Source organism: Lutra lutra, chromosome 15, assembly GCF_902655055.1.
Source record: "Lutra lutra chromosome 15, mLutLut1.2, whole genome shotgun sequence".
Taxonomy (NCBI): Eukaryota; Metazoa; Chordata; class Mammalia; order Carnivora; family Mustelidae; genus Lutra; species Lutra lutra.
The window spans coordinates 24227188-24250743 of NC_062292.1; the positions used below are offsets into that span (position 1 = coordinate 24227188).

General features: G+C 35.3%; 2 protein-coding genes across 2 annotated transcripts in view; both read right to left on the reverse strand.

Annotated features, from left to right (window-relative positions):
• Window positions 1-23556, reverse strand: part of RASAL2 (RAS protein activator like 2) — a 359939-nt gene that overhangs the window by 228547 nt on the left and 107836 nt on the right.
• LOC125085424 (uncharacterized) lies at window positions 12095-15852 on the reverse strand. Its single transcript, XM_047703676.1, has 2 exons — window positions 14897-15852; window positions 12095-12944 (listed from the first exon to the last, which is right to left on the reverse strand). The coding sequence occupies exons 1-2, from the start codon at window positions 15492-15494 to the stop codon at window positions 12673-12675; spliced, it is 870 nt and encodes a 289-aa protein (XP_047559632.1). The 5' UTR covers window positions 15495-15852; the 3' UTR covers window positions 12095-12672.

Below are 23556 nucleotides of genomic sequence, written 5' to 3' on the forward strand. Positions count from 1 at the left end.
ACACATATATATATAGTAATAAAATAATTGCACAGAGAAAGTAAAATGGGAAGAAGGTTGTCATACTGCAATCGCACACACTTTTGTTCAGAAAAAACATTCCAAATAAAATTCCACTTCTAGTTCTTGATTTTAATAATGAGTGCATAGTTGTAATTGCAGTTATAACCCAAATTTTGTTTAAAATAAAAAATTTCAATAAATTCCCACTTCATACTTTTTCAAGATAAATTCTCCAATATCCACTACCTCCTCCCCCTGCCATATACACACATATACATTATTTAGTATGAAATTCTGGCAACTGCTTTAAATTATTTATTTTAAGTGGTATTTTTCCAATACTATTTACTCTTGGATAAAAGGTCCTTTTGCATCTAATATTTAAAGTAATCTAATGCTGACAAAGAATACTGACTAAAAATAACAAAAATGGTCCTATTAATAGGGTTTCAATGAACATTCCTCATTATTTAAAAAAAATGTAATGAACCCTAGGCTTCAAAAGACATGGGATTCAGAAGAAAATATTAAGTTCCTTTTGGCTGAACAAAATGATACATTTAGAATTCAATAGAGGACAGGAACAGGAAAGCTTTATTCAAAGGAATACAATTTCAAGTTAGAGACTAATAGCAATATCTGAAGCATAACTGTCAATCCAATAAATTGGAGTAAAGACTAGAGAGGATTAATAAACCAGCAAACAATCATGATTTCTACTAGCAACCAACCCCTGTTCACTGTGGACAACAGGTATTCATAAAACACTGTTTGAAAAGCCATGTCCTGGGCGCCTGGGTGGCTCAGTGGTTGAGGCCTCTGCCTTCGGCTCGGGTCGTGATCTCAGGGTCCTGGGATCGAGTCCCGCGTCGGGCTCTCTGCTCGGCGGGGAGCCTGCCTCCTCCTCCTCCTGTCTCTCTCTGCCTGCCTCTCTGCCTACTTGTGATCTGTCTGTCAAACAAATTTAAAAAAAATCTTTAAAAAAAAAAAAGAAAAGAAAAGAAAAGCCATGTCCTACATGTTGGGATGAGCACTGAATGTGTATGTAAGTAAGGAATCACTAAATGCAACACGTGAAACTAGTCTTACACTGTATGTTAACTAGAATTTGAATAAAAACTTGGAAGAAGAAGAAAACAAAAAAGCTATGCCCTAAAGTTAATTCATAGGCTAAAAGGCAACTCAACAAGTTACTTTTAAATATAAAAATAATCAAATCTATAAATTTGAATTCATTTAAATACTTTATATTTTATTATAGACATAGCCAGTTACCAAAATGTTAAGAAATATTTTAAAATTTTTAAATTGAAAATAACTTTTAAAAATGCCATCGCTCTGTTTTTAATAAACGAGAAAGGGACCTTTGTTACCTTATTTTCAAGGCAGAACACCTCCATCCAACTCAAGGACCAGTAATATTACAAGAAGGCTTATTGTTTAAAACTCCTGGTTTAGGATGCTATCAAGAGGATGGAGGTGAATAAAACATTAATACTAGAATACTAATGCCTAGTCTTCACACATTAGAATCATCACACAATCTTAAAAATGTTCCTTACTCTTAAGATTCTGGCAAGTTCTACTGTGAAATGGACAAGTTCCATAAGGTAAGAGTTTTCAGTAGTCCCTTAGATAGAGAGCAATGTCTAAATACTTTGAATAAAAAATATTCATTATAAGTTGCTTAAAATACCATCACTACTACTTGGGAATGTTAATCATGCCTTTCTCAAAGAAAGTTTGAAGAATGGAATCACTAAATACCCATGACCAGTGATTATTATTTTATTGTCAGCAATTTGCTGTATATTATTCTGCCAGTGGCATAAAATCATCACTAGTATGTACTGTACATCTATAGTAGATAAAACACTGTATTAAACATCTACCAGACATGGGCTATGCCTTCTTTTAAAAAAAAAAAAAAAGCTTAGATCTGGGAATAAACCCACAAATGCTGACAGCAACTCATATGTTCTAACCACCAGATACCACTTTTCTTCAGAACAACAAACCACACACATAGCATTCAAAATACCCTTTATTTTGGCCAAGGTTATGGTTATATACTGTGCTTAGTTAAAATTATTTTGGTATCCCTTAAAGCCTCAAACTATTTTGACATTTTAGTGGCAGTATCTTTAAAAAATGGACCGAACACAGGATTTGTTTTGTAAAAGCAAGAGAATAAATAATCATCATCAAATCCATATATTGGAAACTAAGAGACAAACTAAAGATATCTCAATGAGAAAATCCACATGAGAATGGCAGGAAAAAATGCCTGTGGTTTACTGACTCAAGCTCAGTCACTAAGAACCTGTATACTCATATGGATAAGGTTTCATAATCATAGATTCAGAGTCATTACTCATCTTACTCTTCTCTTTGCTTCCTCACAAAGATATACCAGCCCTGAGCGTGAGAAATTGACTAAAAACTGCCTCAGGCAGATAAAAATATGACAATCACCCTGGCAATGAAGACAAACCACCATGTTCATTAATCAAGCTATCAGTGGGAACACTATATCACAATGAACTAAAAACACAGGTGTGGGAAATTGTTAATTACTCAAAGTATTCCAATGAAGACTAAAATCTTGTACTTTACACATTTGTTAAATGAACACATAGATATGAAACACAAATCAAATAGCAAGACTAACATATTTAGAAAACAAATGAAAAACTGAATATAATTAAAAGTCTCAAAACACCACATCCTCATTTTGGATGCAGGATAGATCCTTTACGAAATACAAGGGTAAATACCCAAGAGAAATGAAACATAGGCCCATGTAAAAACTTGTTTATGAATGTTCATAGCAGTATAATTCATAACAGCCAAAAAGTAAAATAAGCCCATGTCTACCAACTGATGAGAATATATAAACACAATGTGCTATATCCATATAATAGAATATTATTTAGCCATAAAAGGAAATGCAGTACAGGGGCGCCTGGGTGGCTCAGTCGTTAAGTGTCTGCCTTCAGCTCAGGTCATGGTCCCAGGGTCCTGGGATTGAGCCCCACATGGAGCTCCCTGCTCAATGATGGGAAGTCTGCTTCTCCCTCTCCCACTCCCCCTGCTTGTGTTCCCTCTCTCACTGTGTCTCTGTCAAACAAATAAGTAAAATCGTATTTTAAAAAAAAAATACTGACAGATGCTATAAAATAGGTGAACCCTGAAAACATTATACTAATAAGAGGCAACACACAAAAGCCCACATATTATAGGATTCCATTATATGAAATCTACAGACACATCTATAGAGACAGAAAGTACATTAGTGGTTACCTATGGTCAGGGCAGGGCATTGGGCAATTGGAAAGTCACTGCTAATAAATAGTTTCTTTTTCATTTTATAAAATTTATTGCAGTGTGGTTACACAACTCTTTGAATATACTAAACAAAATTAAACGGTACAAAAGTGAAAACACCGTGATTCCACATAAACGAGATACCGAGAGTAGTCAAATTCTTAGAGACAGAAAGTACACTGGTTACCAGGGGCTGGGGAGAGAGAAGAAAGGGGTGTTACTGTTAATGGGAACAGAATTTGAGTTAGGGAAGATGAAATACTCAGAGATGGATGGTAGTGATGGTTGTACAGAAATGTGAATGTACTTAATTCTACTGAAACTCTACACTTGAAAAGATTGAAATGGTAAATTTTATGGTATGTATATGTTACCACAACTTGAACGTTGAGTTGTATACTTTGAATAAATTGTGTGGTATGTAAATTATATCTCAATAAAGCTGTTAAATAAAAATAAATAAGGTGTGTGTATAAAAGGAAGAATTGTAAGCCTGCCACCACCGTGGGTAAACTCCTGATCTATATCATAAAAGTTGAGTGCCTCTGATGATAGACCCTGGTTCGCCTCAAATAAGATGGCCAGATGTGCCAAGGTCAGGGTGCTAAGCCTTGACACTCACTAACCCCACACCCCCTGCCTGAGTGAATTCATCCACTCCTGTGGCTTCACCATCCATGTGTTCATAATTCCCAAATGTAAATCTTCATATGGAAACTGATCTCTGCTGCTGAACTGCAGCCCCATTATTTCTTAGTGCTCAATTGGCAGATGCTCCCAGGTTCCTGAAAATGTCTCACACATCATATGCTCAGAAGGCCACAAAAATGGAGAGGTTAAGAACAGGGGCCTGAAGTCAGAAGAAACATGGGACCCACCACTTAACTAGCTGGGCAGTCTTAGAGATGTAATGGAACCTTCCTGATTCTCTAATTCCTTACTTTTAAAAGGAGAATTCTTCCAACTACGTCACAAGATTATTCAGAGGAATAAATCAGATAAGTGCATATAAAGTACTCAGGTTGAAAGACCAAGCATATAGAAATTACTAAACATGTGTCCACTGCCTCCCCCTTTGAACATGCTCTATTTCTTTATTCTCAAATTCAGTTAAAAATGTCACCATGTTCTAAATCTATAAACTGTTATTATTGATCCCTATTTGCCTACTGCATTATTCTAGAAATTCTATCCATCTACCTCAGAAATGCCATTTTACTGGAATCTACCCTCATTTATTGAGACTTAATTTAGGCTTTTATTATGTCTTAAACTATGACGCAATTTAATTGTATCATCATCAGTCCATCATCCATGCTAACATGAAGTTGTCCTCCAAAATAATGAAACTTACCTCCTACTTTAAAAATCTGTTACCTTTGAAATCCAAAAGCCTTGGCTTGACATTCAGCATAGAACTCTTCCAACACTCACTCACTTTCCTTTGTAGTCCCATTTACTCACATGCCCACTCTTTATGTTTTTCACTTTGTGAACTTCTCACCATTCCCTAATGTACTCCTGACACTCACATTGTTCCCTGTGAAGAATACCCCTAATTCCTTTCCTTAACTTGGGAGATTTTTATTAATCCAAACCTATTTCAAATGACATGTTGTCAGAGATTGCATTATCTTTTACATATCTGCCTCCTCGCCATGTTGAAAACAACGAGAACATGGATGATGGGCTACATTCATTCTGTATCACCCTTAGTTGCTGGTGATGAAGGGGAAAAGGGGGGGCATTAACACTAAAGATCCAGATCCAGTTACATTAAGAAATTTTTGCTCTAAGGTAAATACCAGAGGTAACTACTGTTTGGTATAAATCACACCATAAGTTTTCAGCCAGTGAAATAAATTATTAATGATAACATTTAAAACCAAAACTGAATCCTTTCTGTTTTGTTATTATTGTTTTGTTTTTTGCTTCTTAAGACTACTAGAAAACCAAGGAACTATTCATTTTTAAAGGCCTAAAGAGTAAAAAAATGACCCAGTTGCAACATACATCAAAAAATATTTCTTGGGGGACACCTGGGTGGCTCAGTGGGTTAAGCCGCTGCCTTCGGCTCAGGTCATGATCTCAGGGTCCTGGGATTGAGTCCCGCATCGGGCTCTTTGCTCAGCAGGGAGCCTGCTTCCCTCTCTCTCTCTCTCTCTCTCTCTGCCTGCCTCTCTGTCTACTTGTGATCTCTCTCTGTCAAATAAATAAATAAAATCTTTAAAAAAAAAAAATTTCTTGGATGAGAAGACAAGTTTTAGAATGGTTAATCAAAAATTCTACTAGTTTTTAGCCTAGGCCCTAACATTAGAATTTCTCTGATTTTGGAAACTGAGAATAATAGCAAATTCTAACTCTGAGAGACAGGTACAAATTTATGGCATCACGTGAACCACCAGATTACTTGCCTATGACGAAATAAATTCTATCCTAGGTTAGAGGTGGCTCAGCACTCAAGATTATTAGGAATAGTCTAGAAAAACTACTCTATGGCTGATGTCACCATTAACTACCACAGACCACACTTAACCTATGTATCTCATACATAGAGAGTATGCACCTAGTATCTCAGCAAAGAATGTCTTCTGATTATCTCAGGGTTTGGTAATGAAAGGCTCAACAACTCAAATTTCCAGAAATTCAGCATTTTGAAAAGAGATACTGGCAGCCAGAACATGGGATAAGAGCTAAATAATCTTTTTTAGGAAATGGACTAGGACATTTCAGATAAATAAGTAATCTAAGAAATTTTATTACTTAGGATACTGGGCTCTCTCTTATACATTTATTTCTCAACTTAATGACTTGGTGAATGTAAGTTAAATAACTTTATTTTAGCCAAAAAAAAAAAAAAAAAAAAAGTCACGCTAGCCAGTTATTTGTTAAGGAAAGTCTTCGCACATAAAGCACATATTTTTTCCATTTTATTTGTCAGATTGCTCAGAAATTGCAAAACCACATGGAAAGAGTGAAATCTGATCATTTAAGAATGACACAAAAAGAAAAAGAAAATTTTACTTTCAAGAATATCTTCGTTGGGGGCGCCTGGGTAGCTCAGTGGGTTAAAGCCTCTGCCTTTGGCTCAGGTCATGATCTCCGGATCCTGGAATCGAGCCCCACATCCGGCTCTCTGCTCCATGGGGAGCCTGCTTCCTCCTCTCTCTCTGGCTGCCTCTCTGCCTACTTATGATCTCTGTCTGTCAAATAAATAAATAAAATCTTTAAAAAAAGAAAAAAGAACAAAGAACATCTTCATTGGAACCTTTGGTACAAATTCAATGAGGGAAGTAAACTAAAAATAAAAGGGTTTTTTTTTAATCAATTATGCCTAATAATTAGCTGAATTTTTATGTTAGTTGGATTTACTGGATTTACTTAAGTATGAGGCAAAAATAATTACTCGTTTTGTTAGCATTGGAAGGTAATTTTACTTAGTACATATTAATGAACTAAAAATCCAGGTGAAAATAATTTTAAAAACATAAAGTACCAAAATGAAACAAGCAGAAAAAGTTATCAATAATAGTGACTGCAAAAATTTAAGTCATTTTGAAGTAAAATTGTTAAATTAATAAAAGCACCATAAATGAATTCACTAGAGATAATTTCTTTTTTTTTTTCCTAGTAGGCTCCAAGCCCAGCGCAGAGCCTAACATGGGGTCTGAACTCACTATCCTATGATCAAGACCTGAGCTGGGATCAAGAGCCAGAGGTTCAACTGACTGAACTATCCAGGTGCCCCCACTAGAGATAATTTCTAAAGCGTTATTAATATTCTAAAATTTAGAAGAGGATTACATTTTATTCAAAGGGCTAAAAAAGCAATACACAGTTTTGACCTCAAAATCACTTGATAATAGGATCCAAAAAATATTACTGTGTAATCTGAGTTACAGGTGATTTACCAAAACAAAACTAAACAAAAAATGATCCTAACAAAAAGTGCTAGCACACCTCAGCAAAAAACCCCTTAAAATAATCGTCCACCATAAATAGGTTATCCCAGAGATTTCAATGCTAGTAAAATAATAGGAAAAAGAATGATTTAAAAAAAAATACATCTCAACAGATGACAATTTAATACAACTCAGTATTCAACTTTGAATGATACTCTAAAATATCAAATACAAAATTTCTTAATGTGAGAAATATATTTAAATCTAGAGTTAAAATCCTATTTTCTGTAATACTGGTTATTAACTCTAAAGATTTAAATAATAATAGATGTTACCAGAGGTATGTTGCTAAAAATTTAACAGCTACCGCTTCTGAAACACAACCATCACCACCTTTTGATTTGCAAACATTTCTGAGGTATTAATAGCCCTACCATGGTTAATTTGAAGGTATCAATGCAATGTCACTACATGGTAATTGAGAACAGATACACATTAATAGACTGGCTTCTGCATGCTGGCTCCAGTACATCACTGGGCATTAACTTCCATTGAACTCTACTACTTGACAAGCACTGGGCTATAGACTTTACATAGCCCATTCCATTTAATCCTCACAATAAACTACAAAGTATATATTACTTCCTCTTCCAAATGAGGAAATGGAGGCTCTGAGAGACAAAGTAATTTGCCCAAGGTCACATTACGAATGAGTGGCAGAGCCAGAATCTAAAAAAAAAAATTTTTTTTAAAGATTTTATTTATTTGCCAGAGAGAGAGAGAGAGAGAGAGCAAGCGAGTACACACAAGCAGGCAGAGAGGCAGGCAGAGGGAGCGAGAGAAGCAGGCTCCCTGCCGAGCAAGGAGCCCGATGTGGGGCTCGATCCCAGGACCCTGGGATCATGACCTGAGCCGAAGGCAGTGGCTTAACCCACTGAGCCACCCAGGCGTCCCTCTAAAAATATTTTTAATTGTTTTAATTATCGTTCTTCATTCCCACCCATAGTTCTTATGGGTCTGATTTTTAAATGAACTAACTCATTCATTTGCCTACTTATTTGCACTGCTACAGTAATGGCAATATTTTTTTGATAAGAGAAGTGAGATCATGACCTGAGCCAATATTTTTTATTGATATTTATTGTAGTACTATAACTGATGACATACAAAGAGTTTGGAAACAGGTCTTCATGTCTCCAAAGACTGTTCTTCTTTCCCCTAAAATATTCTGCTTCTAAAATAAGGAATACTGATTTTAAATATCAGATAAATAATCAGTAATAAACTAGAGCTTTTTTTCAGTATAAAAATCAACATACTATATTATTGTCTTTAAAATTAACTATAAAGTATGCAATAAAAACAGAGCTCAATCACAAGTATAAAATACGTGATGGTGGGGCGCCTGGGTGGCTCAGTGGGTTAAGCCGCTGCCTTCGGCTCGGGTCATGATCTCAGAGTCCTGGGATCGAGCCCCGCATCGGGCTCTCTGCTCAGCGGGGAGCCTGCTTCCTCCTCTCTCTCTGCTTGCCTCTCTGCCTGCTTGTGATCTCTCTCTGTCAAATAAATAAATAAATAAAATCTTTAAAAAAAAAATATACGTGATGGTTTATTTTTTCTTTTATTAAAAACATTTTCAAAATCCTGATGGAAAAGTTAAAGAAGTCATGAACAAATGGAAGTGTACATACACACATACAGCTCTTGGGTGGGAAGTCTACATGTTGTAAATAAAAATTGCAATAGTTCTTCTACTAACTAACCAGTTAGTAAATAAAAAGCTAAGATAAAGTACTCTCAGAACTGAGAACACATTTAGTGAATATCACTTAGACAAAACTGGTTATCTTAAGAAATTATTTATAGGGGTGTTTGGCTGGCTCAGTTGATAGAGTATGCAACTCCTGATCTTGTGGGTTATTCGATCGAATTCCACATTGGGTGCAGAGATAACTTAAAAATAAAATCTTTAAAAAAAAAAGAAGAAGAAGAAGGAGGAGGAGGAAAGAAAGAAATGACTGGGCCATCTGGTGGGTCATTCCAATCTGACCTGATTTCGGCTTGAGTCATTATCTCTGCGTCATGAGATCAAACCCCACTTCGGGCTCCATGCTCAATGGGGAATCTGCTTGAGATTTTTCTCTCTCCCTCCCTACCTGCTCTCTTATGCTCTCTCTCTCAAATAAACAAATAAATCTTTAAAGAAAAAAAGAGAGAGACAGAGAGAAATGATTTATAAATGTATAATTAAGATTGAAACATTTCTTAGGGACAGTTCTATTTTTTTTTATTAAAAAAAAATAGAATTAGGTAAGTTATGTCTACCTCACAGCTAAAAAGAGGAAGAGTCAGAATTTAACCTCAGATCTAACTCCAAAATAAGGACTAAGCAGTATATTACAATCACAAACCTGCTTGGTACCTGAAAATAAAATTAGAAATTTTAATTACTTGGGGCGCCTGGGTGGCTCAGTGGGTTAAGCCGCTGCCTTCGGCTCAGGTCATGATCTCAGGGTCCTGGGATCGAGTCCCGCATCGGGCTCTCTGCTCAGCAGGGAGCCTGCTTCCCTCTCTCTCTCTCTCTCTGCCTGCCTCTCCGTCTACTTGTGATCTCTCTCTGTCAAATAAATAAATAAAATCTTTCAAAAAAAAAAAAAGAAATTTTAATTACTTAATTAAAATTAAAATCGTTAGTTTGTTACTAAGGATTGTGAATGGTTTTAATGGTCTTCCTTATATTTTTCTCTGAAAAAATTTATACAATGATTTTTTACTTTTAAAATTGAGAAAAGTTTATTTGATTTTATGGGGGGGAAATGTTATTGCTTACAGAAATGGAAAAATCTGTGAAATAAGAGAAATTCCATTGGGTTATGGACATTGGGGAGGGTATGTGCTATGGTGAGTGCTGTGAAATGTGTAATCCTGATGATTTACAGACCTGTACCCCTGGGGCAAATAATACATTATATGTTAATAAAAATAATTTTTATTTTTATTCCAGGAATTCCAGGAAAAATTTTTAAACAGAGACTCTCAGAATATCTTAAACATATGCTGAAGTCATGTAGAAAAGAATAATTTGGTACATATTAATATACAAAATGCAAATATTAATACTGTAATACAAATAGCTAATATTAATAGCTAATTAACAGCAAATATTAATAGCTAATACCCTAGCTAAGTAGGTGTTACACTAAATCACTGAAATGCAGTGATTCTTTTTTTTTTTTTAAGATTTTATTTATTTGTCAGAGACAGAACACGCACAAGCAGGGGAAGAGGCAGGCAGGAGAAGTAGGCTACCCATTGAGCAAGGCACCCAATGCAAGACTCGATCCCAGGACTCTGGGATTGTGACCTGAGCCAAAGGCAGATCCTTAACAGACTGAGCCACCCAGACATCCCTGAAATACAGTGATTCTTATGAGAAATGGCAGAAAGGAACATATTTCTCTGTATTTTGCAGACATCTCTTTTAATTTATAATGAAGAGTAAAGAGCAGGTCCAATTATAGAGATCTGAGGTACTATCTAAGTTCTTATACTAATTAATCCTCACCACTATTTATGAATGCACATCTTATGAACTCACAGTACTTTTGTTTTTTCTAATTTGATTTCCTAGAATAAATGAGGAAGCTGCTAGTTACTTAATAAAATAATGTGCTATATTCCCAGCACTTAAGAACACTGTCTTAGGACTCAATGTTACAGTTGTTGAATTAATGTATAAAGTCCCTTCCAGTAGGATTTTTAATGAAAAATCTGTTTAAAAATTGAATGAGCATATTAAAACAAAGTTATCTAGAAAAAATAGTCTTCTAATTCCCAAGTTAGGGGTTTTTAAAAACATAAACATAAAACATAAAACTGGGAAGACAATATTCTTACTACTATGACATTACAAATAATGTCAGTTTAACCAGACATAAACTATAATCAGAAATAGAGAACTACATGGGGTATATTTAATTTCCTTTCCTTTCCTACTTTCTTTTTTTCTTTTAAGCTTTCATTCCTATCTCTACCTACTGAAAGAGGAAGAAAAATAATTTAGGAATGAAATTACCTCCCAGTAACTTAGAGTTTATATTCCATGTATGTTTACAGTTACATAATTTTTTCTACCGTTTCACATAGCTAGTAAGTGGCAACTAGTAAGCCCTATGATATTTTGTTGATCTGATATGCTGTGATGAGTTTATGGTTACTCCTCTCTTACTGGTGTTTCAATTTACTTCCACTATTGAAAACATGTTGAGGGCGCCTGGGTGGGTCAGTGGGTTAAGCCGCTGCCTTTAGCTCGGGTCATGATCTCGGGGTCCTGGGATCGAGTCCCGCATCGGGCTCTCTGCTCAGCAAGAAGCCTGCTTCCCTCTCTCTCTCTCTCTGCCTGCCTCTCCGTCTACTTGTGATCTCTCTGTCAAATAAAAAAAAAAAAAAAAAAAAAAAAAAAAAAAAAAAAATCTTAATAAAAAAAAAAAGGCACTCTTTAAAAAAAAAAAAAAAAGAAAAAAAAAAAGAAAACATGTTGACTTAGTGTTTAGACACTGGCCCAAAGCAGTTGGAATTACTTTCAACTATAAAAAGTGCAAGTTATGGGACGCCTGGGTGGCTCAGTTGATTGGACGACTGCTTTCGGCTCAGGTCATGATCCCGGCACTGGAGTGCCGGGATCGAGTCCCGCATCGGGCTCCCAGCTCCACGGGGAGTCTGCTTCTCCCTCTGACCTTCTCCTCACTCATGCTCTCTCTCACTGCCTCTCTCTCAAATAAATAAATTAAAAAAGAAAAAAAAAAGGATTCATGTGCTCATTTTAAAAAAAAGTGCAAGTTATATTTTTTATACTGTATCATTTGACCTACATATTCTCTGACCTACATCAGATAAATTAATATATATTACACAACTGGAGGGTTGAATGTGGAATAGTAGTGAAGCCTTTGAGCTTCTCCCTCTTAAATTGGTTAGAGACCCTGACCATGATATATTTCACTGCTTTAAGAATGAGGGTAATTATGGTCAGCTATGGAACAAGAAATCTGTTTATGCTCAGAACATACACATTGCTCAGAACAAGGTTGGGTACACAGAATTTAAGACTAGAACATTGCAATTTACTTACATTTTTTACCTATAACACCCAACAATCAGGTATTCTATTTCTTCTTCCTGCTTTTTTTTTTTAAACTCTATCAGTGTAAGTTTATTTTCCTAACAGAAACAAGATCTAATATATATATTGAACAAATGCTATGTGTCAAAGGCTGTTTTACACATTTTAAATACATACTACATTACCTAATGCCTCTTGCATCCGCAGTTCATATTGAGGAAAAAAAGTAACAAACACTCGTAGGTTTCAAAGTAAGAAATATATTGATTTTCTTAACACAGTCTTTAAGACATCTATGGATTAATATTCCGTACCTTGCTATAATACTATAAATAGCAACTCTAACGAGAACACTTTATATTCACATGTCATCTGTGAATAGATGTTATGTAAACTATAATGTACATAACATTTTCGAATTTTGTCTATCATTTGTGAGGAAGGCATTACTATTCCACGAAGTGTAAAGAGAGATTCAGAGGTGAAACTTCGCAGATGATAACTGGCATAAATGGAAGTAGAATTCAGGTCTCCTGGGCCAATTGTATACCTTCTCTTGTGGGGAATGAGAAATGCAGGAAGATTCACACCTGCAGAAGGTTAGAAAAGCATGGACATGGACTCTCTGCTGAGTACGACCTACTGCCCACAGAGAAAAGGAGATCTCCGGACAAGAACAAGCTCCAGTCTTTGTATTAAATAGCACATTTCAGTCTTAAGAGCTTGAATCTTCACTGGTGAAGCACTTAGGGGATATCATAGTATTTGTTTAATTAAAATTGTTGATACGACTGGAAAGAATACTTTGTACTGTTATTTAATTACTGACTTGAAATCCCTTCTAATAGCACCTTAAACTTTTATGCTTCCACATGTGTAATTATTCTATGATTATAAGTGATAAAGAATATTAGGAAATATATTAGGAATGTAATAAATGCAGAATATTTTGTATCTCCTTAAGCAAACCATAAATGTATAAAAAGTAGGGACATAATCTTTGAGCACATCACACACACTAGGCAGTCAATAGCTCGGCAAATTTACTAGAAACTGAAAATTAACTACAAAAGCCCAAAATCTTTATGAACACCAAAAAACCAACCAAACAAACAAAAAAAAACCACCAACAACAACAACAAAAAACCCACCCAAACCTCCAAAATCCTATAGCTTTGTTTTATCAAATGCATACACATTAACTATTGAGAGGCACCGATCCTAAGAATTTATTTCAAACTTTTAATTTCCTTTGATACTCCTTGATATCATCCCATCACCTGCCAAGGAAGCACACATACTGGCATCCAAGGAAATCCAACAACCTAATCTTCCAAAAATTTCAACATAATGTTAATACAGGCACATCAATAAGATTTTACTCTTGGTAATTATTTATAAACGAAGGGTAAGAAGAAAAAAGATAAACTTAATAGTACCTTTAAAACGCACTAAGCAAAAGAAAATCTAGGGAGGACAAGGCTCAGGAGGAATACTGAATTTGGAAAACTCTTAATTTTTTACTGATATGTCACCATTTAGCATTCTTCATCTTCATTTTAAAAGAAACTAAACTGTACTCCAAAAACAAAATCCTTCAACAACTCCCATAATTTTCTAAAGAGTTTAAACTTTCATGATTGTGGTCAACTTTACAGTAAAGATATGCTAAAGTATTCTAATAGCAAGAGCTGGATGCAGATATTATCAGAGTTTCAGTGCTGAGGTTTCCAAAAACAACAAACAAACAAACAAACATGGATCGTAAAGCAGAACTGAAATAGTTCAGCAGATAAGGTCAATCATTTTCAAGGCAATCACATAAAACTTTAAGAGTTAATTTTTTGGATTTAACAATGCTAAAATCAATATAAAACATTTTTAAATTTAAAGAAGTCCTAAATGAGGTTTTTAAAAAAGTGATGATTCTTTTGTCTGATATGAATCAAATACAAGCTTCGATGTTGTCATCTGAACAAATTCAAAATTTGCATCTCACCTCCGTATTCAAACTGTGTATCGTTATGACAGAAGCAAATCAAATTCCAACCAATTAAAAGCTATCAATACAATTCTGCTCTAAATAGTTCTCTCTTATAATATTTGTTAGTTTTTATGAAAAGATAATAATAGAAATTCTGTTTAATTCTCAAATTTCTCATGAGGGAATTATTTGATTATTTCTCCTCCAAATCTCACTTAACTTACAAAAGTATATCAATGGAGATAAATAAGGGTTAAAAAACAAAGCAAAACAAAACAAAACCCTTTTATACAGGCTCCGAAGTAGAATTCAAGAATTTAACATATAAAGAAAAAATCCTTAATTTAACCAAATCTATTCATTACTATTATTTACTATTATTCATTGAAAGAGGATTTCTGAAGTCATGTTTATCACTTGTTAAAAATTCAAATTAAATAAATTTGTTTTATAATGAACAAACAGAAGGGTTTATCTTATTATAAAGAACAATTAAAATTTCAATAGTAATTAAAATTGAGCCATCCCTTTTTTCTCCCCTTATTCATCACAATATACCTTCTCTTACTGACTCATTGGTTGATTCTCCTTTTAGACTCAGCATCCTGGAGAAGCCATTGGAAAGAGTAGAGAAAATGCCACGGATGAAATATCCCTGTTGCTCAGATTCCTCTGACCTCCCTGAAGTCGGCCACGGTCTAACAAATCTGATATTGCAGCGGGGTTCTGGCTCTGAAATAGATCTGGTGAACGGAACCCGAAGCGACCGGGTGTTGACCAGGTTCAGCTTCTCTGCTGATGTTCCAAGGACCTCGTTAGCAGAGGAAGAAGCCTTATTGCCAACCATCTTTGACAGGACCTTTTGTTGAGGTTCATCCAAGTCTTTTTTATTAGTCTCCAACCTCTCCCTTTTGCCCCCTTTCCACCTATAGCTGGGATGTGTTTGCCACCGATAAGCACCCAGTGGCTTTCCTAGACTGGAAGCAGCATGTTCATTTTTCTTCCTCTTGCTTTTCACTGGACCACGCCAAGGATAGCTCTTTAAGCTTGCTCCTATCTCTGAATTTGCATCAGCAGGTTCTGACAAAGATCTTCGATAGCTTGGAGGACAAGGTGATGTCTGTCTCTTAAAGATGCTCATCTTCCACGACTCCATTTTTTAACAACTTCTCTAAAATGTTAAGTTTCCTCTACTCTGCAGTCTTTGCAGTCGAACCACACTTGTCCGTGCAGTCCAAAATATTCAACTGCTTAAGCAGCTTTCTTTGTGTGGCTTTGAACCACAGCAGATGTTGCTGCTTAAGAGCTGGTGTCATGTTATTACCCCATTTTCCCAGATCTCCAAAATTTCAGCAGCACCCAAAAATTTCTTGCCTGAAGCAAATAATCTTCAGAGTGCAGCAAAAGTAAATATTTCCAGAAGATCATCTCGCTTCCTGCTGTAGGTTTCATCTCTGTACTAAGTTTTCAGGAAATGATTTTAAAGAAAATAAGAAGTGAAATAAAAGCGACAAAAAACCCACAAACACCTCTATGGGCCAATAGCAGTTAAGTGTTCACCATGCAAATGACAGTGGGTTAAAAACAGATTGTGAAAGTACTCAAGCTGACATCCACACTTGACGGAAGAAAGAAAACTTGCCTAAAAGTCTGCCCTTGAAGTGACAATTCTTCAGAATAGTTTCTAAAGTCTGTATTTCAGAAATTTAATTTCAAGAAAATCACTGCTATTTATACCCAACTTCTCTCAAAATTAATACTGGTTTTCAACCAATAGGTAAAGTCATATGCTATTTTGTTCAAGTAGGCACTGCAAGGAGGAGGAAAAATGAGCTAAAGAATGCCAAAATTTAAAGCCACTTTAAAAATAACATATACTACGGAGAATTCTAAAAGCATAAATGGACAGAAAAGAGACCAGGGACAGAGGGTATTTGCTATGAACTACAGCAAAGGAAAATCAAAGTCTTGAGGCAATATCTTGTGGGAACTGGAACACAGGAACATGCATATTTAGACGATTTCTAGAAGGGGAAAGTTTGCTTTGTAAATCTAGTTGGAATAAGTTGTCTGGAAATACATTCCCTATCTGTTTAAACAAAGCAATTCCTTTACTCTTCTTTGTGCTGCTTACAACTTTAAAAAAAAGAGCTGACTATTCAAAATTTTGTTAAAGCAAGTACCTTATAGTGAACCAAGATCATGAATGCCAAGTTTTTGGCTGGTTAATTTTTTTTTTTTTCAAATGTCTGCTCATAAACTCCTAAAAACAGGGGTTTCAAATGGAAAGCCTGACAGACTTTAGGCCACCAATAAAAGAGATATAACATGGTAATCAAATCACTTTGCAAGTTGCAGAAAAAATAATTTAACCTGGAAAACTAAAAACGTATTCATGTAGTTGCAGAACACGTACAATGAAAAACCATCCTCAAATTAAGTCTCGTTACTATAGAAATTGGACAGTTAGTACCTTATCTATTCTTTCAAACATATTAAAATGTTCTAGTTATTTCCATTATCATAAGGCAATAATCCATTTTTTTCATTATATAGGCTCAAAATTTTTATGTCTATATTAAAGAAATGTTGAAGTACTTGGCCTTCCCAAAAACATAACATGTCAAAGTAGAGTGTCTTACAGTCATTAAACTTTCTTGTTTAAATAAAAAAAAGCAAAACAAACAAAACCCAGAAATCTGACTTTGCAGAGAAAAACAATAAATATTAAGCTCTAATCTCTATTAATGGTGCATCACACTATCTACAAAAACTAATCTGTGATGAAAATAAACCTAAATGTAACATGTAAAACTGTAAAGCTTAAAAAATAAGCCAAAGGAGAATATATTAGCAAACAGGGTAGATGAAGATTTCTTAGAACACAAAAGAGCAATAACTGTCATAGGAAAATAGGAATAAATTTAAATGCACAAAAATCAAAAGCTTCTGCTCAGTACAAAATATATTAAGAAATCAATAAGCAATTCATAAAATGAGAGAAAATATTTACAATACTCACAATTTGTACCACAACATATAAAGAACTTCAACTAATTAGTAAAAAAAGAAACCTAATATTTTAAAATAGTCAAAAAGAGTTGAACAAAACCTTCACAAAGAAAGCTATATGAATGGTCAATAAGCGTATGAAAAAGTACCTAATCTCATTAGTAATTGGAGAAATACAAATTAAAGCTATAATGAGATATCACTGACATCCAATAGCATGGCTTACATTTAAAGGGCTAAGAACACAGGTGTTGGTGAAGATGTGGAGCAACCAGAAAACTCATAACTAGCAATAGGAACATAAAATGGTTCAGTTAGTATGAGAAATTGACATTTTCTTTATAAAGATAAACCTAGGGGCGCCTCGGTGGCTCAGTGGGTTGAGCCACTGCGTTCAGCTCAGGTCATGATGCCAGGGTCCTGGGACCGAGCCCCGCATCGGGCTCTCTGCTCAGCAGGGAGCCTGCTTCCCTCTCTCTCTGCCTGCCTGCCTACTTGTGATCTCTCTGTCAAATAAATAAATAAAATCTTAAAAAAAAAAAAGATAAACCTACATCTACCCTGTGACCCTGCAGTTCCACTCATAGGCATTTACTCAAGAGAAATGAAAATACACATACTTGTACTTCAATGTTCACAGCAGCTTTATTTAGAAGAGCCATAAACTGGAAACAACCCAAATGCCCATCACAGTAGAATGGATAAACAAACTGCAGTATTTTCATACAATGATGTACTACTCAGCCAGAAAAAGAATTAACTATTAACAACAACAACGACAACAAAACAATGCGGATGAATATCACGGATACTATGACACCAAAAGAAACTGGACACACAAGAGTAAATACTGTATGATTCCATTTCTATAGAGTTCTAAAACAGAATAAACTAATGTATAATGGAGGAAAAAAAAGCAGTTGTCAGTGATGGAGGACACTATTAGCAGGAAAAGGGCACCAGGAAGCCTTCTGGGGTGATGAAAACTTTCTAAGTCAAGACACAGATAGGAATATGGGTTTATGTAATTATAAAAACCCATTCAAGTAGTCACTTAAGGTTTATGCATTTTGGGGACACCTTTATGGCTCAGTTGTTTAAGCATCTGACTCTTGGTTTTGGCTCAGGTCATGATCTCAGGGTTGTGAGATCGAGCCCACATTGGGCTTCATGCTCAGTGTGGAGTGCGCTTGAGATTCTCTCCCTCCCTCCACCTCTGCCCTTCCTCCCACTTGTGGATATGCATGCTCTGTCTCCCTGACAAAATATTTTTTTAAATATTTATGCATTTTTCCATAATTAAATTTTACCTTAAAAACTGTAAGCAATACTGAACTTGTAGTTAGTAGGTTTGTTACCCAGTGTTACAGGTATCAATTCTGAAACCACTCTCTGTGTATTTTAAGCTTGAGGAAAGGACTAAACACATCGAAGGGAATAAATGGATGGATGAATGAATGAATGAATGAACGAATACATACATACATACATATATACATACATACATACATACATATATACTAATACTAGAACCAATACTATGTGCCTCCTGATATGTTGAACTGTGAAGGATACATATTTGTATATTATTCTGTAAAAATACACAACCTAAATTTAATCTAATCACAAGAAATATCAGATAACTCAAAATTCTGCAGAATAACTACCCTTGCTTCAAAAATGTCAAGGTGAAGAAAATCAAAGAAAAGCTATGGAACTGTTAATTCAAAGGGGACTAAAAAGAGGTTATTAAAGCAATGCATGATTATGGGTTAGATCCTGAACTGGGGGGAAAAACAAGCTATAAAGGACATTATTGGTACAACTGACAAAACTAGAATATGGATTATGGATTAGATAACAGAATCATATTAACATTAAATTTCCTGATTTTGATTATTTTCTTAAGATTGCAAAAGAGAATGTTCTTATTCTTAGGAAATTCATACAGAAGTATTTAGGGACATAGGGGCTTGATGTTTCTTATTCTCAAATTAGTCAAGAAAAAAGTATGCATAGGAAAGTAGTAAAATAAGATAAAGCAAATGGGGCAAAATGTACACAATTATTGAATATAGGTAAAGGGTATATGGGAATTTCTTGCATTTTAGCAAATTTTCTATAGGTTTAATTACATCAAATAAAATATTAAAGAAGTAAAATTCTTAATTCTGTAACTACTTCGTTTGGGTCTATAATACAGACAGAGATCATTTCAGAGTATCTTTTGACTAATATAAAGAAATATCTAGTTACACAGGTTTCTTGGGAGAAGGAGGTTAATCAAGATCATCCCCTATTAAAATATCTCAATGGAAAATTAAGACTATAATTTTGAGGGGTGCCTGGGTCACTCAGTTGGCTATGTTTCTGCCTTCAGCTCAGGTCATGATCCTGGGGTCCTGGAATCAAGCCCCACACAGAGTTTCAGGGTCCCTGTTTAGCAGGGAGTCTGCTTCTCCCTCTCCCTCTGACGTTCCCCACCCCGATTAGTGTACTCTTTCTCCCTCTCTCCCTCCCCCCACTCCTCTCCCTCTCTCTCTCTCATAAATAAAAAAATAGAATGTTTCAAAAAAAAAAAAAAAAAGAGTGACCATAATTTTGAGAAAAGTTGCACAGTAGGAGAACTTGAGCCCTGTAATCAACATTGTGAAATTCGGACTCAATGTTAAATGAAAAAATTCTTTTATACACTAAATAGGTAAGGTAAAAATAAGTATTATAGTTTCCTTTTTTTTTTTTAATATTTTATCTGTTTATTTGACAGAGAGAGAGATATCAAGAGAGGGAACATAAGCATGGGTAGTGGGAAAGAAGCCAGCTTCCACTGAGCAGCGAGTCTGATGTGGGGATCCATCCCAGAACCCTGGGATCATGACCTGAGCCCAAGGCAGACACTTAACAACTGAGCTACCCACATGCTAATTATCATAGTTTCTAACCTCATCAACTCAATTCTTTTGAGGACGTACCACAAATCTTCTTATCATAAACTTCCTTATTAAGGAAGATGGAACTGGAAACACTAAATAACAGAGAAAAAATTCAAGAGAAATCAGAAAGCAAAAGAGCTACAGACAAGGAAGTGACAGTCTCTAAGAATAGCTAAAGGAGAAGATTCATCTCATAGCTGCTGAAGTTTAAGTCAAATGCTTCAATCATTTCACCGTTACAAAAGCCTAAGAATATTTATGTTAGTTATTTCTCCAAGTTTTATCTTTTATCTGAATTTAAGACAATAACTTACCACTCTACATTTTCTGAATTTTTCCAAATATATATATAATGAATTCATGAATTTTTAAGAAAATATTCACAGGATTTATGGTTTCATGAAATTAGAAACAATGACAGTAGTACCAATGAATTACCACATTCACTATAAATCCTACTGTAAAAACTGGCTGCGGATTAAAGTGTCAGTACAAGAACATTTCAACCTCAAGTTTCAATCAACTACTTTAAAATTTTCACAATAATAATAGGTAATATTTATTTTTTTAAAGATTTTTAGGGCGCCTGGGTGGCTCAGTGGGTTAGGCCGCTGCCTTCGGCTCAGGTCGTGATCTCAGGGTCCTGGGATCGAGTCCCGCATCGGGCTCTCTGCTCAGCGGGGAGCCTGCTTCCCTTCCTCTCTCTCTGCCTGCCTCTCTGCCAACTTGTGATCTCTGTCTGTCAAATAAATAAATAAAATCTTTAAAAAAAAAAAAAAAAAGATTTTTATTTATTTATTTGACAGAGAGAGATCACAAGAAGGCAGAGAGACAGGCAGAGAGAGAGGGGGAAGCAGGCTCCCCACCAAGCAGAGAGCCTGACTCAGGACTTGATCCCAGGACCCCGAGACCACGACCCGAGCCGAAGGCAGAGACTCGACCCATTGAGCCATGCAGGTGCCCAATAATAGGTAATATTTAAAGCACAACTTTAGGAACTATTCTGGTTACTGTGTCAAAAGAAACATGTGAGTTCTATAAATAAAATGCAAGTACTTATATCTGCATAGAGTAATATTTCAAATTGTAATTAAGCACCTACCACATATCAGGCTCTCTATTAGGACTATAGGAACAAAAAGAGCACTGGGTGTTAGAGGCAACTGATGAATCATTGAAGATTACATCTTTTTTTCCTTTTTTAGATTTTTTATTTATGTTTTTGACACAGAGAGACACAGTGAGAAAAGGAACACAGCGAGGGAAGTGGGAAAGGGAGAAGAGGCTTCCCGCAGAGCAGGGAACCTGATAACTCGATCCCAGGATCCTGGGATCATGACCTGAGCTGAAGGCAGACACTTAACAACTGAGCCACACAGGCATCCCTAAATACTACATCTGAAATTAATGATGTACTATATGCTAGCTAACAGACTTTAAATTTTTAAAAATTAAACTAAAAAAAAGAACAGGGCAGACGTTGTCCCTATCCTCTTGGAACTGCCTATTGATCAAGAAATGCTTACATTAGGAAGGGAAAATTATACAAGGTGTTTGAGAGGTATGTAGCAAGAGGATTTTTACCAAGTCTAAGGCTTAAAGATAGAAGCCACTTCTGAGATTCTGTTGAACTTGAGTTTCTACTATTATAGTCAATTCTACTAACACGTGACATGCATTCCGAAAAATCACCACACTATACAAAATTGCACAATAAAACTACAGGGCTTATGGGGAAGATGGGGTTGGGAAGCCACACTCAGGAACCGCAACAATGACACATAAGAAGGACAGGAAGCTAATACAAACTATAGACCATTTTATACACGTTAAATTGTTAATGAACACCTACGTGCTAAAATAAAAATGGCAGGTTTGAAAAAACTTTAAGTTGCCTGTGGAAGTGGGCATCAGAAGGGTTGAGGCTTCTCCTTTTTCAGGATGTAGTGGTAGGAAGGTAATCTGAAATCCGAAAGAGAGCCCAGCACCCTGGGTGGATGGACGTGGCTCATAACACAGTGGAGAGCCGGGGTAGCCACTAGCTGGTTGACATGTATGCTTTCTGAGTATTTCCTATGTGATATAGTTTAAGTGGATATAGTTTTCTGCGTTCAGCTAGTGTTTCTCAGACAAATGGCATATACAAACAAAATTCAGGCAATGCTCAAATTGTTCCTTAATATCAGCACATGGTATAAGTTCTGGTTTTGAAAACAAGCATAAGAGAACTGACTGTATTTCATCTCTCCTTCCATATACAACTGACCACTGAACCACCGCACAGGTCCACTTATAGTTAAGTTTTTATATATATATATATAAATACAGTACAGTACTGTAAGTGTATTTTCTCTTACTTGTGATTTTAATAACATTTTTTCTCTAGCTTATTTTTTTATTTAAGAATACAGTATGTAACACATACACAAAATATGTTATTGGTAAAGCTTCTGGTGAACAGTAGGCTATTAGTAGTTAAGTTTAAAATTATTATTAGTCAAAAAATTATTAAAAATTATTATTAAAAATCATTAATTCAAAAATTATACATAAATTTTTGACTACACAGGGGTCAGTGCCCTTAACCCCTGCATTACTCGGTGCTCATCACAGTAAGTATACTCTTAATCTCCTTTATCTATTTCATGACTCCCCCACACCCTCTGCACAACTGTTCTCTGTATTTGAGAGTCTGATTTTGTCTCTTTTTTTTGGTTCATTCATTTCTTAAATTCCACATTTAAGTGCAATTGTAAGGTATTTATCTTTTCTGACTTTTTTTTAACTTGGCGTAATACCCTCTAGGTCCATCCATGTTGCTGCATGTGACAATTTCTCATTCTTTCTTATGACTGAGTAATATTTCTTTATATATATATATTTATATATATTATATTATTTATAATAGCCAAGATTTGGAAGCAACCCAAGTGTCCATTGATAGATGAATGGATAAAGAACTTATACACACACACACACACATATCTCACTATGTATTATAATATATATTATAGATATATCTATAATATCATATAGACATGAAAGATGAATGGATCCTTGGGTTGCTTCCAAATCTTGGCTATTGTAAATAATGCTATAAACATAAAAGTGCTTATATCTTTTCAAATTAGTATTTTCTTTATCTAGATACTCAGTAGTGAATTACTGGATCATACAGTATTTCTGTTTTTAACCTTTTGAGGAACCTCCACACTGTTTTCCACACTGGCTGCCCCAACTGGCTTCCCCACTAACAGTGCACAAGGGTTCCTT